General features: G+C 44.4%; 1 protein-coding gene across 2 annotated transcripts in view; it reads right to left on the bottom strand.

Annotated features, from left to right (window-relative positions):
• Positions 1 to 1,515: 1,515 nt before the first annotated feature.
• Positions 1,516 to 17,562, bottom strand: part of HIBADH (3-hydroxyisobutyrate dehydrogenase) — a 268,039-nt gene continuing 251,992 nt past the window's right edge. For both annotated transcript variants that reach the window (XM_075316684.1, XM_075316683.1), the window contains exons 7-8: positions 11,203 to 11,359; positions 1,516 to 2,210 (exon numbers count right to left, since the gene is read on the bottom strand). In XM_075316684.1, the coding sequence (XP_075172799.1) occupies positions 2,052 to 2,210; positions 11,203 to 11,359 (316 nt within the window). In that variant the 3' untranslated portion in view covers positions 1,516 to 2,051. The remainder of the gene's footprint in view (positions 2,211 to 11,202; positions 11,360 to 17,562) is intronic.

Genomic DNA, 17,562 nt, shown 5'->3' with positions numbered 1-17,562 from the left:
TTGGAATCACCATATTCATACAGAAAAAGAAAAAAAATAACACTATTTGTGCACCACAGTGAATAGCGTGAAATTTAGAAAGCAAAAAACAATTGCAGAATTGCTGTTTTGATTGTATTTCTCCCCATAAAGGCTTAAAGGGATTGTCCGGATTTGCAATGAAAACTACGAGAGTATGTGATTTGCACAAATGCGATCACATGGTTACTAGATATGCTAGCCTTTACTCAATTCCCTTGTATTAAGTGAGGCCACGCATGCCTACCAGGAATATGCCCCCTCTCATGCCGGCATTGAGGAATCAGAAGTCGGCAGTAACAAAGTGACTGCAGACTTCCATCCCAAACCTGGACTCTTTATGGGGAGGAATACAAATAAACCACTCATTTTGTTGTTTTGCATTTTAAATTTTACACTGTTCCCTGTGCGTTTTTTGACCAACAGAGATATGTCTCAGGCCTTTTGTCTTCTTCTGACTGCTTTCTACATAATGGTACTATTCCTGTAGTGATACTTTAACTAGCTTATTACATGAGGGCCATTGAGTATTGTACCAATTAACAGTTATACATCAGTTATTTATGCCGGACTGTAAGGGACCATTATTTGGATTGTTCCTGTTCACCTCCTCTGTTTCCATCCTTTGATATTTGGTGTATTTTAATATGTTGTTTTCAAGGTTAATAAACTTGTTAAACTGTTTATGAATATAGCAATCCATTTTTGTGTGTTCTTACACAGTTTGTAACTTTTTTCTAAAGGTCAGAACAAATAACGAGATACCAATTGTGGACAAGCCCTTTGGGAAGATTTGAGAGTGTGAGTTGTATTAATCACCTAGGCAGGTTAACAATGCAATTATTTTTATTCTTCTGTCCATGGTCTTACAGCAACTCCAAGTATATGGCCAAAAGAGATCCCCCCCCAGTCCACAAGATCCCAAACCAGGACCGATAGTTTCACTGACCCTGTAACAGGTGATACCCACCATCTCCCAACTTTTGGTTGGCCCACAGCTTTTGTATCTCCCACCAGTATGTTCTGCAATCACAGCCTCCAGATTAAGGATACCACAACTGTAGCGCGTCTATCCAGCTCCAGCTACCAACAACCTTCTAGCCCCCCCATCAGTATCCCAAGTACCCAAAGCTGCCACTCGGGTTCGAGCCTAGCAACCGAGAAACACTCCCCTCCCAAATCTAACTGTACATTGATGGAGGTATTTTCTTAAAGCCGAGCTCCTCACCTACAATTGCATGCGAGACACCCCTGTGACGGCTCTGAAAAAATAAAAACCTATGACTCATGAAATGTGGCAATAAAGTAATAAAAAAAAAAGTGTTATAAGGGCCAAAACTAACTGTGATGCCAAGGAGTTAAACATAAGCATTTTCATTCATTTATTTTTAGGACATTGGGGAACACTAGGTTTTAGGCACCAATCATGTCCTCTTCTCTATCGTTTTTACTAAATACATTCATAACGTGTTCCAACAAATGCACATTTATTGGGAAGAAGGTTTGAAGGGTAATGTTTATTAGGAATATACATAGAAATGATCTTTTGCTCCAACATCTTCCTTTGTTTCAGCTTGCGATGAAATACAATATCCACAGTTAGTCCTATTTGTTTATTAAAGGAGACCATGATCATTTTCGTCACAAAAGTCCAGAAAACAAATCCTTAATAGCAGGATCTGATGAAACACACAGTAACAGACATATATTAGATCACAAACATACTCGCCGACTCCTAAACATAACACGATGAGTTGACAGTTGTATAAAAACGTAGATTTCGAGTGTGACCCCAGGTTCAGTACTCTGAACGCTGGGTGATGGGTGACATTAGGGCAGGTTTTGGAACCTTACTTTACAGCAATTAAAAAAAAATTGCCTATGCACTTTTACCATTGAGACAGTAACAGTATTCAACAACGGGTTTGCAGTGTTCAAGACATCACTTCTTCAAAGGTTCTCTCATTTAAAGGCTTATATGTTGTCATATACCTGAAACGTTACCAGTTTCCCCAAAACAGTAACAACTATGCTCACAAATTTTCTTCTTCACGTAAAAATTGGAAGACGGAGGAGAAGTCCTTCTGGGCATAGCCCTTGGCACACATTAGTCTGTACACCTGGTGTGAGAGGGAACCCAGCGGAGTTGGACTCTTCGTGTTTGTGGCAGAGTCTTGGGCTAAACCTAGATCCTGTCATAAAAGTAAGAAGACAATATTATATAGTACACAATATAAGTCTGTGACTTGTATCAAATAATATAGCAAAATGGAAACAGAACGCTCATTTACATTTATGGCAGTGAGTGATTAAAGCATTACCAACTGCTATTAGAGCAAATTACCTATACCCTCTACTCCATTAATGCAACTACTATTTGAGACAAACAATACACATTGACAAGTGGGATTCCTATTCTCCTGTGAATCTGTAGCACATGTTTAGAAGCAGCAGCATTATGAAGGATATTATACAGTAGTACTGAGCAGTGTAGAAGTGAATCCAGTACTATGGTGAGAAACACTTCCCCAAAAAGCAGCAGCACCAATGTGTCTGTCTCAGCTGCTCCCTCAATCTGCTCCTCCCTTTCACCCCTTCAGAGACCTCAGTAGGAAGTGTGTAATCTGATTCCTCAGTGAGAACATAGTTATTTTGTATTGGGCAATATTTTAGCTGTCTTTCAAAGTGAATGAAGAGTTTAAGAAGCAGGGGGAAGAGAAGTAGTGGCTCATAAGTGGAGAAAGAAACCCATCACTGATATATTGCACATTTACACTTTGCTATGTATACATGATCATAGTCTGCAAGTATAAAAAAGAATTCCAGGCAAAAATTGAGAGTGTGATCCCCCAACTCATAACTTTCCTGCAGCAACTTTATTAACTCCCGCCCTACACAATGTACAATATATATATATTACCAATCCTCTCTCTGTTGAGCTCATATCACACTGGTAAATTAGTTAAAATTAATTGGTACCATGGTAGTGGCACAATAATAGGGGGATTATTCCCTTTCAAATAAGTTTCTATCATGGTTCCAGTTTGTTATAAAACAAAATCACACGGTACTCACTTTCCCCAGGTCCACCCGTGAGTCTATACCACTGCTCCCAGTGTCTGACTGACTGCGGCACTGATGTCCCGTTAACAGCGTGGCACACAATTAGTGAAGATGGCAGCTATGCCAGGGTAGACAGAACGCCCCTTTCACAACTGGTGAGCTCATGATTGGCTGATGCACTATATCGACATGATACCAGGGCTTCAGCTATTGCCAAGAGCCAGCAGCAGAGGCAGAGACCCACCGGTGGACAAGGAGAAAGAAAGTATATACATGGTTTGCTGCAGCAGGGGTAGAAACTTAATTTAAATGGAAATACCCCTCTAAATGATGGAGGTGTCAGGTGACATGTAAGTAAGGATCCTTTAAGACAGGTAGATACCTTGCTCTTTGATAATATAGCAAATTGTTAGCGTTAGGCTACATTCACATGACGGTCCCATTTTTGCGGTCTGCAAAAAAAGGTCCCGTTTTTTCCATGGATGCATCCGTGTGACAACCGTATCCATTCCGTATACGGTCCGTGTGTCTAACGTTTTTTTTGCGGACAGCAAAAAAAAAAATGGAAGCAGCTAGATAGATAGAGGGATAAGAAAGACATATATAATGTTCCACTCCCCTGCATTTTTCAATCTTGCATCCTTTAGTGCCTTTCATGTGGCACTAAAGGGTGCATAGCCTTGTATTTAGCAAAAAAAATAAATAAATAAAAAACGACGTGGGGTCCCCCCTATTTCTTGTAGCCAGCAGGAGTAAAGCAGACGGCTGCAGCCTGCAGACCTAGTGCGGTGGCAAATTGGGTAATATATGGGGTTGATACCAGCTGTGTAATGTCACCTGGCATCAAGCCCTGGGGTTAGTGATGTCACGGCGTCTATCAGATACCTGACTCACTAATCTGGTCAGTAATAAAAAAAAAATAATAATAGACAACAAGAAGAAATTTATTTGAAAAAACTCTCCAACACATTCCCTCTTTCACCAATTTATTGAAAAGAAAAAAAGAAATCTGGATCTAGCGTAATCTAATAAGGGGGTCTCACAACTATGCCTACCATACTCACTGTCCCAGTCAGTGAAGAACAGAATGTTCGCCATTGGCTGGGAGAGCAGTGCAGTGACCTGAACTAACATCATTAGGTCAGGCCAGTTCACTGCAGGGCATATGACTAGCGCCGACGTCATGAGGTTAGCTAGGGACATTACCTGCGGTGATGAACTCCGCTGTATTCCTGATGTCAACGCTCATCACTGAATTCAATGACCAATGTGATCTTGACGCAACTTTCGCGGGCGGCCCGAGACTGTGACTAGCGGTGATGTCACAAGCTCCTGCGAGACTTTAGGTCATATCGCTGCGGGCAATGGATGTCAGTAATGAGCACTGACGTCAGGAGTAGAGTTGAGCGATGTTCGAGGTTCACCAATTTCATGTTCGCGTGATTTTGGAGGTGTTCGAGATCGAACTCGAACGCGAGCTTTTTGCTAAAAGCTCGACAACTCGAGTTACGTTCGAGAACTGTTCGATCAGCAAAAACCTAGCTAGTTACTAGCTGGCTTTTCACTGTAATAGTGTGAGTCACTCTGTAATTCACACTATCAAATTTCAGCGTATAGTGTGCGGGGGGGGGGGGCGCGTTTAGATCAGTGCTGCTGGGATAATGGCGATCACCATTTTTTTTTTCCCTAAGCGCGCGTGCAGTGGGGCGGGCCAGCATGTCAGCCAATCACAGACACACACACAGCTAAGTGGTCTTTTTTGCCAGACAAGCAAGGGCATGTGTCATAGGCTGTGAATGTCACATGTCCTTGCATTATAAATACGGCCATTTTCCCTCACGGCACCATTATCTGCTTTCTGCGTGTAGGAGACAGTCACCGCTCACGCTGCTCCTGTCGCCGCTCCGGCTGTGTACGCTATACACACAGCACTCTACAGATTAGGGACAGAAGTTTATTTCAGCCCTTTTCAGGGCTGATTTCCTGGGGCTCAGAGCCATAGGTGACAGGCAGGTCCATGGAAACGCTGTATACAGCTTCAGATAACAGCGTCTGTGTACCTAAGCTTAGGGAATTCCTTGCTGCATTTCACCATTAGGAGGGATAGAAAGTGAGGCTTCCTTTCCTGTCCACTGACCCAGAGAACCCAGCCACTCTACCCACCTGCCCACTTTTGCCACACTATTTTTATAGCAAACAGTGCTGAAACTTAATGGCATCCAAAAAGTGGCTGCTATACTCCATTGTTGTCCCACTGGTGCCAAGCAATTTCCAGCACCTCTGCATTTCTGCATTCTACTCTCATGCACATTTTGCTACGCTATTTTTATAGCAAACAGTGCTGAAAATTAGTGGCAACCACAAAGTGTCTGCTATACTAATTTAGTGTCCCACTGGTGCCAAGCAAGTTCCAGCACCTCTGAATTCTACCCTCCTGCCCATGTTTGCTACGCTATTTTTATAGCAAACAGTGCTGCCAGTTTTAGGGCCATAGTTGCATTGTCAGGGATAGTCAGTTTTGATTCTTCAGCTGTCAAAGCTAAACCCCCTCTGCAATCTACACCACCTCTCAAAATTTTGCTACCACATTTTAAGTGGCTAATCTTGTCGCTAACAAAATGAGTGGCAAAAGGACAGATGCTGGTGGAAAGGGGAACAGGCGTGTTGGAAAAGGAAAAAAAGTTTGTGTCCGTGGGGAAGGTGGCAAAGCTACATTAACATCTGCTGAAGAGAAGCCATCTTCCAGTAAAAGTAAGATGTCTACTACTTTCCGTGGACAATCCGATGTGCTCCCTTTTTTACGGACCTGAACAACTGTAACAAAAGGTAGATGATGGCCAAAAATAGAACATGCTTGAATGGATCTCAAGTGCTCCAACAAGTGCCCTCTCCTCCACCTCAACTACCACATAAAAAAAAACCAAAAAAAAACAAAACAGTCCTCTGAGTTGTCATCCCAATCACATTTGCTTTCTCCCAGCTCTCAAGTCTCCACCCTCCCTGCACAGTATGGTGTAACAGAGATGGCTGAGTCTGCAGAGCTGTTCAGTCACACTATAGCCTGGGAATCAGAGGTCTGCTCCCAAGCTACAGTGAGTACAGACCAGGAAATGGTCTGCAGTGATGCCCAGAAGCTTTGTGACTCTGATTCAGGCCCTGATGACCAAGTTTATGAGCATAATGTAGACCCTCATTCACAAATTGTAACACCTGTTAGTGTAGACAATGAGGAACATACTGATGATGATGAGACGCAGATACCAGATTGGGATGACAACTTAAATATTGGGTCAGGGCAGGAAGAGGCTAGGTCTGAGGGCGAGGGGAGTGCAAACACAACGCTTGATGATGAAGTTCTAGATCCCACTTACGGTCAACCCACAGTCAAGCACTTGAGGTCAACAGAGGTGGTGGAGGAGGATGCAACTGACGACGAAGTTGCCTTGCGCCTTCCTGGACAGAGTCGGAGTACTGGTAGCACGTCTACAACTGCATCCTCAGCCACCACTCTGCCTCTGAGCATAAGTCGGGGTGGCTCAGCAGGTCGCATGTCCTCTAAGCCTTGCCTAGCCTGGTCCTTTATGACCTTGCAAAGGATCTAACCAAATCATGTGATCTGTAAAATTTGTCGGGAATCTATAAGTAGAGGCAAAAAGCTCACCAGTTTGACAACTTCTTCCATGAATCATCACATGAATACCAAGCATAATTCCCAGTGGGCAGTGGGAAGCTCACTGTGCTGCAATGCGGCCTAGCGTAGCGGGCCAACCACCGCCTGCCCCTTCCAGTGCATCCATGTGCTCTTCATCTTCTATGACTGTGGGGGCAGCTGTCACACCTGGTTTTCCACGCACATCTTCCACCACTGTAACCGCAACAGGCAGTTTGCTTGGTACGTTGTCAGTTGGTTTGGAAAAGGAAACAAGTGCGGGTGTACAGCTCTCTCAGACATCGATAGCACCAACGTTGGATAAAGGCAACATCATGTCTAGCTTGTACTTTCCTCACAAACCTGCATTTTTCCAGGGATACACTACTCACCACCGTCTACACACAGCAGCCAGATCTCTGTCCCTCAGATGCGGACAAATAAAAGGCCATTTCCTCCGACCCACGACAAAGCTAAGAGGTTAACTTTATCCCTCTGTAAGCTCTTGGCTACCGAAATGCTGCCTTTCCGCCTGGTGGACACACAGGATTTTCGAGACCTTATGTCCGTCGCTGTGCCCCAGTACCAGATGCCCAGTCGCCACTACTTCTCCAAGAAAGTTGTGCCTGCGCTACACCAGCATGTCGCACACAACATCACCGCTTCCTTGATAAACTGTGTGTGAACGGGTGCATTTCACCACCGATACTTGGACCAGTAAGCATGGACAGGGGCATTACATGTCGCTGACTGGGCACTGGTAACTATGGTGATAGATGGAGAAGGGTCTGCTGAACAAGTCTTGCCGTCCCCACGACTTGTGCATCAATCCTCTGTATGTATAAGTTCCTCCAACGCTTCTGCCTCCTCAACCTCGTCTGGGTCCGCCACCTCCGCCTCAAGCCTGCCTGGTCAGGCCACCAGCGATGTAACTGCGCACAAGGAATCACGCACACCTCCTTACTATGCTGGCAGCAGAGCGCAACGGCATCAGGCGGTCTTTAGCTTGAAATGTCTTGGAAATAAGAGTCTGAGTTGTAGGCAGCTCTATGGTCTGAGTTTCATAAATGGTTGTCTCCACTCAACCTGCATCCAGGTAAGGTCGTGTTCGACAATGCTGCAAACCTGGGTGCGGCCCTTCGCCTGGGCAAGGTGACACACGTGTCTTGCATGGCTCAATTGTTGAACCTTGTTGTCCAGCAATTTTTAACACACTATCCCGGCCTACATGGCCTTCTGCACAGGGCACGAAAACTGTCTGCTCACTTCCGCCGTTCAATCGCCACAGCTGAGCGACTTGCATCGCTACAGAAGTCTGTTGGCCTGCCGGTTCATCGCCTGAAATGCGATGTGCCGACACGCTGGAATTCGACTCTCCACATGTTACAGTGACTGTGGCAGCACCGCCGAGCACTGGTGCAATACGTCATGACGTATAGCCTGGGCCAATGAGATGCAGAGGTGGGGCAGATCACCCTGATGGAGTGGTCTCAGATCAAGGACCTATGCACCCTTCTGCACAGTTTCGACATGGCGACGAATATGTTTAGCGCTGACAATGCGATTATCAGCATGACAATTCCAGTCATTTTCATGCTGGAGCACACGCTAAACACTATTCGGAGTCAGGGGGTGGTTCAACAGGAAGGGGAGGAAGTACATGAGGATTCATATGCGCAAGGGATAACATCACCAAGGTCCAGACGTTCATCATCACCAAGGCGGCAGGCATGGGACGATGGGGGAGAGGGATTAACAAGGGCGCATGGTAGCAGGCAAAATGTTGAGGAAGGTGCAGGAGAACATGAAGAAATGGAGGACGAACTGCCAATGGACATGGAAGACTCAGCAGATGAGGGAGACCTTGGTCACATTTCAGTTGAAAGAGGTTAGGGGGAGATGTCAGAGGAAGAAAGAACGGTTAGCACCTCTGTGCCACAAACACAGCAAGGACTTGGTCCGCATAGATGCGCAAGACACATGATCGCCTTCTTGCTGCACTACCTACAACATGACCCTCGTATTGTCAAAATTAGAAGTGATGATGACTACTGGGTTGCCACACTATTAGATCCCCGGTACAAGTCCAAATTTTGTGAAATAATTCCAGCCATAGAAAGGGATGCACGTATGCAGGAGTATCAGCAGAAGCTGTTACTCAATCTTAGCTCGGCTTTTCCACCAAACACCAGTGGTGCACGGAGTGAATCTCCCAGTTGTAACTTGACAAACATGGGACTGTCTCGTCATCAACAGTCTAACCGTACCAGCAGCACCGTATCTGTTGCTGGTAACAGCAATTTTATTGAATCGTTTCATAATTTTTTTAGACCATCCTTTGCAAGGCCAACAGAGACAAGAAGTCTGACACGGCTGCAGAGGATGATACAGGAGTATCTCCAAATGAACATCGATGCCATGATTTTGCAACTGGAGCCTTGCTCATTTTGGGCTTCAAATCTTGAAAAATGGCCTGAGCTTTGGACTTACACCTTGGAGATCTTGTGTGCAGCTGCCAGCGTTGTCTCAGAACGTGTCTTCAGTGCTGCTGGGTGTGTGCTGACAGATAAGCGCACGCTTCTGTCCAGTGACAATGTGGACAAACTAACGTTCATCAATATGAACAAGTCATGGATCCGCAAGGACTTTACTACCCGTGTCATCCTGGGGAGAGTAAAGGCTGGTGGATTTGGAATGTGCTTGATGCAAATGTACCTGTCAAGTTTGCAACTGGGGAACAAGTGCTGCCACTGAAGTGGTGTCTGTGGGGCCCAATTTTTGGAAAAAACGGGAGGCTTGGAGTCCCCTTGCGGTGTTTTTTAAAAACGAGCCAAGATGAACAATTCATGGTTCAGCAAAGACTTTGCTACCTACCCCGGTGTCATCCTGGGAACAGTTAAGGCTGGCGTATTTTGGAATGTGCTTGATGCAAATCTACCTGTCAAGTTTGCAACTTGGGCACAAGTGATGCCACTGAAGGGGTGTCTGTGTGGCCCAATTTTGGGAAAAAAGGGAGACTCAGCTTGGAGTCTCCTTGCTGTGTTTTTCATGACTTTAGAAGGGCATGCCATGCCTATATCTGTGTCTCCTCCTCTTTTTCCTCATCCAGCTGTTTAGTTTTCACATGGGTATTTGTCCTTGTCACTTTCCCATGTGTTTGTGTTGTCTTTGGGAGTTGTTTGTCACCTTTTGGACACCTTTTGAGGGTATTTTCCAGGTGTTTTTGATTGCCTCCCATTATTTTCAATGGGGTTCGAGAGGTTCGTCGAACGGTTCGTCGAACGGGGCACCGTTCGACGAACCGAACCCGAACTCTAGGGGGGTGGCTCATCTCTAGTCAGGAGTGCAGCAGAGACCATCAACGCAGGTAACTTTGCTAGCCTGATGTTGGCGCTCGTCATCCTCTATGCAAGTAGATGCTAACAAACAGCAGTGCGAGCAGCTGCGGGGCTGTCACAGGAGTGGGACACAGACTGCAGGGGCACCCAACGGAAGTCACACGGAAGTCCTTCCGTGCGGCTTCCGGGGATTTTGTGGACCCATTGACTTGAATTGTGTCATGGTCCACAATTACAGAACAGAACAGAATAGGACATGTTCCATAATAACGGAATGTATATACGGCATCTGATGTGTTTTTTTTGTAGGAACTGATGCACACAGAAGTGCTTCCGTGTGTAATCTGATCCTACACAAAAGACATTTAAAAGATGGTCTTGTCAGTAGGTCCGTAAAAAACAGGAACTGACCAGGACAAACAGAACGGTCGTCTGAATGAGCCCTTACAAGACCATCCTTTATATGTTGTAATAATAGTGTGTTATCCTGGTAAACGCTTCTCTTTTGCTCATCTCCATTATGGAATACAAGAAGATGTCCATTTTAGAAGAGTGGATATACTGCTGACAATTTTTAAGTCAGCAACAAGCAACAAAAGAATTAACAAATTTACATTTGACAATGGTTGGGAACAGTATTATTTGGGCAGTTATTGCCTCTAGTAAAAATTCATAAAGCTAGATTTCTTATTAACAGTTTAATTAACGCGACATTTTGCAGTTTCAGCTACATGTAAACTTTATCGGGCAGTCACTGGAATTATACAGATAAAGAAGGGTCTGTGGATCACAATTTACATACGATTACTGTATCTTTGGACATCTACAACTGAAACCTCACTAAACATATCATTAATGGTTGATTCATTAGAAAGTTAAAAGATATAAAGTAGTATAACTAAGTCACTCTACAGTTCTACATCCTAGACCTGAAAATGTTGTTCAATTCAAATTCAATTTGATGGATTGTACAATTCATAAGAATAACCTCTTCTCTCAGGGGAGACCGCTCTCTATAGAAAGGTCACCCAAAAAACACTCAATTGATTTAACACTTTATTATTCTCTAAACATAATAAACCTAGTATAGTCAATTTAATAAGCTTGTATCCAGCAATTTACATAATAATCTACCTTTGCCATAAGAGTTGTTCCAAATCCACCCTGGTAATTATTGCCGGAGGGAACGCCTTCCATCACCCCAGGAACAGGATTATAGGTATCGCTTGACCAGCAACGTCCAGAGCTCATGTTCAGGATTTTGGCCAACAGCTTTGGGTCAAGCCCTAATCTATAAAGGGTCAAGGAAAAGCATATTAATGTCCAAATGCATCCAGACACGGATGAATTGTTTTACACACAAGCAATATGATGTCATTTTTCACTCTTTATTAGGTGTCCAAAAATGGTGGAGCATTGATATGAAAGATAGACTAGCCAATATAAATTAAAAGGCATAAATCCATCATCATATTATGCTTCTTTGTTTACAGCTTCTATTTAGAGATTTAGCACATCTGCTACACAATGACCTGAGTGGTTTCATTATATAGCTAAATATCCTCAGCAAATGTCAGTTTCTTCTATTTAAGGGGGGAGGGAGCATTTCACTTGATAGAATAAATCTAAAAAAAACTGTATTTTTTTTCTGCTTTTACATATAGTTATGAGATACTATACATATTTTATGCTGTCAAATAATAGAAAAAAATCTGTATGCACCAATATGATATGAAAACACATAAGGAGTTGCATTAGAGATACAAAAAGAATACAATACTGATGTATTAAGATTCTGTAAAATACCGATGTTGCACAGAGCTATTGCATAACTGTCATGGGGTATGACGGGATCACTAGGAGCAGGGGAGCCTAAATTTTCCCTCAGGCTAGAGGAACCCTGGCTGACTCTGATCCTACAGATACGCCTGAAGGTGATTATGTTTAGGCCGCCTTCTTTGCCCTAGCTCCTGAACAACCCTGGTCTAGTGGCCTCCCTCAACCCGGGACAGGGCCAGGACAGGAGTGATTAATGCCACACAAATAAACAGACGTGGGAAAAAACAAAACTCAAACACACAGCAATCACTGACAGAGGAATAGACAATACGTGCTCAGGAGGAAACTAAAGAAAGGGAGGAAATAATCAGACAACAAGAGTTATTTCCACAACACACCAAACAGCACACAGAAGTACACAAGCAACAAGATATAAAAGCACAAGGACCAGGATTGCAAAAGAGATCATTGGCATGGGAGACCGGGCTCCACCATCTTAAGGGATAAGGCAACAGTAATAGGTCTCCTGCAACATGTGACCTAAGCAGCAATCCACAGGCTAGAAGAAATTAACTCCTGCAAGCCCAATTACTAAGAGCGCAGCTGGTCGATGCCTGAGCCTGTCTGTGCAACTCAAAAGCAGCATCGTGTGGAGTGTTTGACTCTGCTGTGTGAACAGCATCAGAAGTAGTCCTGACACTCGGCCAGTTTTGAGACAGACACCAAGTGATAATAGCTATGTGCATGAGCCCTTAAAGTGTATCTGTCCTTTCAGGTAACTTTCCAGAACAAGTGGTCATGTCAGTGTACATGAGGAATAACTCCATTTCTGATCATTATTTGACATGTAATCTGGATTTTCTACCGTTTTTGCGCAGTTGTCTCTGAGCTGGTTAACATAGATTAGCTGCTATGCTGTCTCCTATACACAGCACACAGAGAGAGAAACCTAGTCTAATTTTTCTATCACATAGGGAAACAGCAGAATGGAAGACATCACATATAATGCTGAGCTCAGTGGCTGTGAATCCACCACTGGAGAGAGGTAAAATAGCTAGTTAATGCTGCAGTTCAAGCAGTCTGTGTCAATGTTTGTCTCACTGTGCAAAGTGTTCCTCACTCCTCTTCTCCCCACTCCATAGAGTATTAAAGGAGGTGTAGCCTGACAACCAAGTGAGCTCGCAGTCCATCTTGCTTAAAGCACATCAATCATCAGGATTTTCCTATATAAACTAAAGCCAGTGCTATACTGGCGCCATCATGCTGATTCTATACATACCTTTAGTTGTGAGCTAGGATGTATAGTTTTTGAAACACAAGCAAGTAAAGTTTGTAAAATGAGGAGCTTTTTGATGGTCAGCAGCTGCCGAGCAGATAATAGCTGGTGTGGATTTTGATAGTAATTTCCACCCCCTGCCTGTCCATCCTCCCCCTAACTTTTATTTATAATAAATTTGCCCCCCCCCCACCCCCCCGCACCCACCCCATCTGAGGCTCTTACCCGCAAGACCCCTATTTATTATAAACTACTCCATACCCATGGACTTAGAAAAAGAATGTTTATTAAATCTGGAAAACATCGGGCTACATTTTGGACATACAACCCCATCACGTGATAAATTACATCATACTAATGGTTGTGGCTAAATCAAAGTGGCTAGAAGAACCTTGCTGATGTCATACACATGTGACCAGAAGGGGCGGGGCCTCAGCCAATATCACTGATACCAGGAAGCAACATTTTTCTGTTGGCTGAGGCGCCACCCTTTCTGGTCACATGGGTATGATGTCAGCATGGTCCTTCTAGTCAGTGGGATAAGTGTCACCATTAGTAAAACACTTCTATAACAGAATTAGCATAAATAAAAGATAGGGGGAGGAACAACAAGCAGTGGGGCGGGTATCACTATCAAAACCCATCCCAGCTATTAGCTGATCGGCAGCTGCTGACAATCAAAAAGCTGTACATTTTACAAACTTTACTTGCTTGTGTTTAAAAAATTATACATCCTAGCTGACAACTAGACAGGGCCAGCCTTAGCCTGACTGGCGCCCTGTGCAAAACTGCCCTTTGGTGCCCCCCCTACTGATTTTTTACCCAGTTTTCTAGGAAACAAACGAGGACAGGAGGCCAATTTTTTTATATCCTAAGAAAATTGATCTCTTCAAATGTACAATAAATTACAAATTTGTGCTGGAGAATCTGCACCTCAAATCCATCATGTCTGATCTCATTTTTTTTTAGAGGTGTTCCGATTTCAACAATTTATTGAAGTTGTTCCAGAAAATAAAGCATTTCCCTTAGAAAATTAATAATACACCCACTACACTTCCCCTCTCCATAATATACTCTCTACACCACCCCTTTCCATAATCTCTCTCCCACACTGCCCCTATTTATAATATTCCCCCACATGCTGCTCCTCAGTGTACCCCCACACGATATCCCTGTGTGTAATATCCCCACACACTGCCCCTTTGTAAGATATCCCACATACCCCCACACACTGCTCCTCTGTATAATATCTCTCCCACACACACTGCCCCATGTATAATATCCCCCACAAACACTGCCCCTCAGTAGAATATACCCACACAGTGCCCCTGTGTATAATATTCACACACACACACACACACACACACACTGCTCCTCTGTATAATATCCCCCCAAACACACTGCTCCTCAGTGTAATATTCCTCACACACTGAGCCTCTGTATAATATCCCCCACACTGCTTCTCTGTATAATATCCCTCACACACTGCACCTCAGTACACTATCCCCCCCCACACACTGCACCTTAGTATACTATCCCCCCACACACACACTGCTCCTCAGTATAATATCCCCCCCACACACTGCTCCTCAGTATAATATTCCCCCACACACTGCTTCTCTGTATAATATCCCCCACACACAATGCCCCTCTGCATAATAGCCCCCACACACACTGGTCTTCTGTATAATATCCCCACATACACACTGCTCCTCTGTATAATATCCCCCCACACTGCTCCTCTGTTTAGTATCTCCCACACACACTGTTTATCAACATATCCCCCACACACACTGTTCCTCTGTATAATATCCTCCCACAGCCACTGCTCCTCTGTATAATATTCTGCCACGCACTGCTCCTCTGTATAATATCCTCCCACACACTGCTCTTCTGTATATCTCCCCACGAACACTGCTCCTCAATATATCCCCCTCCACACACTGCTCCTCTGTATAATGTCCCCACACGTACACTGCTCCTCTGTAAATACCAACACACACTGTCCATTTGTATAATATCCCAAACACTGCTCCTCTGTGTAGCATCCTACACACACACACTGCCCCTCTATATATCCCCCACACACTGTAACTCTGTATAATATACACACACAATGACCCTCTGTGTAATATCTCTCATGTACGCTGCCCCTTTGTACACTATCCCCCACACAAGCTGCCCCTCTTTTTATATATCCTCACACACAAAATATTCCTCTGTATATCACCCCACACACACTACCCCTCTGTATACTATCCCCCCACACACATTGTCTCTCTGTATAATATCCTCCTGGTATATATGTAGAAATCATGGTATATAAGTCTGCATCCTGGGCCCTTCCTGGTATGCATGTCCCCCATCCTGGTTTATTGTTCCCTTCCTAGCATAAATGTCCTCTTCCAGGTATATATGTCCCCATCCAGGGACCCTCCTGGTATGCATGTCCCCATTCCAGTTTATTTGTCCCTATCCTGGTATATATGTCCACTTCTGGGCACATTCTGGTATATATGTCCCCATCCTGGTTTCTGTCCCTTTCTTGGTATATATGTCCTCCTCCTGGTATATATGTTCCCATCATGGTTTATTTGTCCCTTTCCCAGCATATATATCCCCATCCTAGGCTCCTCCTGATGTATATATATATTCCCCTCCTGGGCACATTCTGGTATATATGTCCCCATCCTGGTTTTTGTCCCCTTCCTGGTATATATCTCCTCCTTCTTGTGTATATGTGCCTTTCCTGGGTCTCTCCTCGTATATTTGTCTACTGCAAAAAGAAAAAAACCCAACACATTTTACTCACCCTCCCTGGCTCCCACGTCCTGCAGCATCCTTTCTGAGCAGCGATGCATTTCAGCTGGAAGTGTGCCATCCACACATTCAGCTAAAGCAAGGCAGGGGCTGCAGTCAGTGCCCCCCCCACCACCCGCGACTGGAGTCAGCGGCCTCCCACCACCCACGGCTGGAGTCAGCGGGTCCCCCACCAGCCCCAGCAATCTTCAGCTCATATAGCGCCTACCTCTCCCTGCCGGATGTCGCACGCTCGCCAGCTCCGCGTTGCCAGCAGCACTGTGATGAGGTGCAGAGTGATGACCTCATCACATTGGGCTGCGGGATGACGCGCCACCTTTCTGCTCTGCTCCATTCACAGTGCCTCCCCCACCACATGGCTAATTTGCATGCGATGCCCTAGAAGGACTTCGCACGCACCTTAGTCATGTGCAGACTGCAGTTGTGGCTGGAGCGACACCGCCAGGCCCCTCTGCTGCAGCTGTGACTGGAGCTCGGTGAATATAGTGGGCCCGGCTGGCCAGGGGCTACCTAAAGCTATGTAATTAACCAGCGGTGGTTACAGTAAAAACGCAGTGCTGGGATCGGAGGAGCCAGGAAATTTACGACTTCTTACCTCTCTGCTGCGCCCCCCCTGAAGCATGGCCGTCGGCACCCTGTGCGACCGCACAAGTCGCACATGCCTAAAGCCGGCCATGTGTATAGAAACAGCCTGATAGTGCCAGTATAGAACTGGCTTTAGGTTATATAGGAAAATCCTGGAGACTAGTGCACTTTAAATGGATTTGAGCTATTTCTTTTCTAAGTGGATGAGGAGTTCAGTATGCATGGGAGTGGGGGAGGAGAAGAAGAGGCTCATAAGTGAAGAAAAACTTGCTTCTCTGATATGATAGATTATATAGTTTCTTATATTCGCCTCTGCTATTCATTTATGCAAAGCTTGTTAAAATGACAGTGGCCATTTAATATAAAATAGTATCAGCAATCTTTAAACCCTTGAAATAAGAGGTTTTTCCAAATCAAGTTTTACCCTTTAAACCTTTTAATAGTTTAATCCAGTTAAAACGACAGAAAAAAAAGGTTTTTTTCCCAAAAACTGTATCAAGCTTGTCTTTGAGAATGGAAAATATCCGGCATTTGGTATAGGAGTGGTAGCGGTAACATTTTCCTGTACGTCACTATGTAATAAATGACGTATGAGACTTGCAAGGGTTTTATTACATGCGGTGCCGGTTTGATATTTATATTTCTAATTAATCGTAAAGTACAGTAAAATCAGAGGCTGGAAATAGAAAAAAAAATACTTCCAAGCATTAAATGGAAGCACTTCCTATACTCCGAGAACCAGAGCTGGAAAAGTACACTAATGGCAGAGTAAAACTGCCCGTTAACAGTTTACAAGATCCTATCCAGATAGCAGGCTCCTTGTACAGTTCTTGCATATGCTCATTATTAAATCTTCATTAAACTGTGCTGCCCAGGAAGCAGTTTACATGGAGATGTGACATATGGTCTCCTTCTATTTGCAGACATGCACTAGAGTTCTGGGTCAACTGCTGATAAGGTTACTGATCCTAATAAAACAAAGCCTGGCCATGCAGAAACATCATTTGTTCTACCTCTAGGATTATGTCATAAAA

Source organism: Anomaloglossus baeobatrachus, chromosome 6 (assembly GCF_048569485.1).
Source record: "Anomaloglossus baeobatrachus isolate aAnoBae1 chromosome 6, aAnoBae1.hap1, whole genome shotgun sequence".
Classification (NCBI taxonomy): domain Eukaryota; kingdom Metazoa; phylum Chordata; class Amphibia; order Anura; family Aromobatidae; genus Anomaloglossus; species Anomaloglossus baeobatrachus.
Note: the sequence above shows the minus strand (reverse complement) of the source record. Positions and strands in the feature narration are given on the sequence as shown.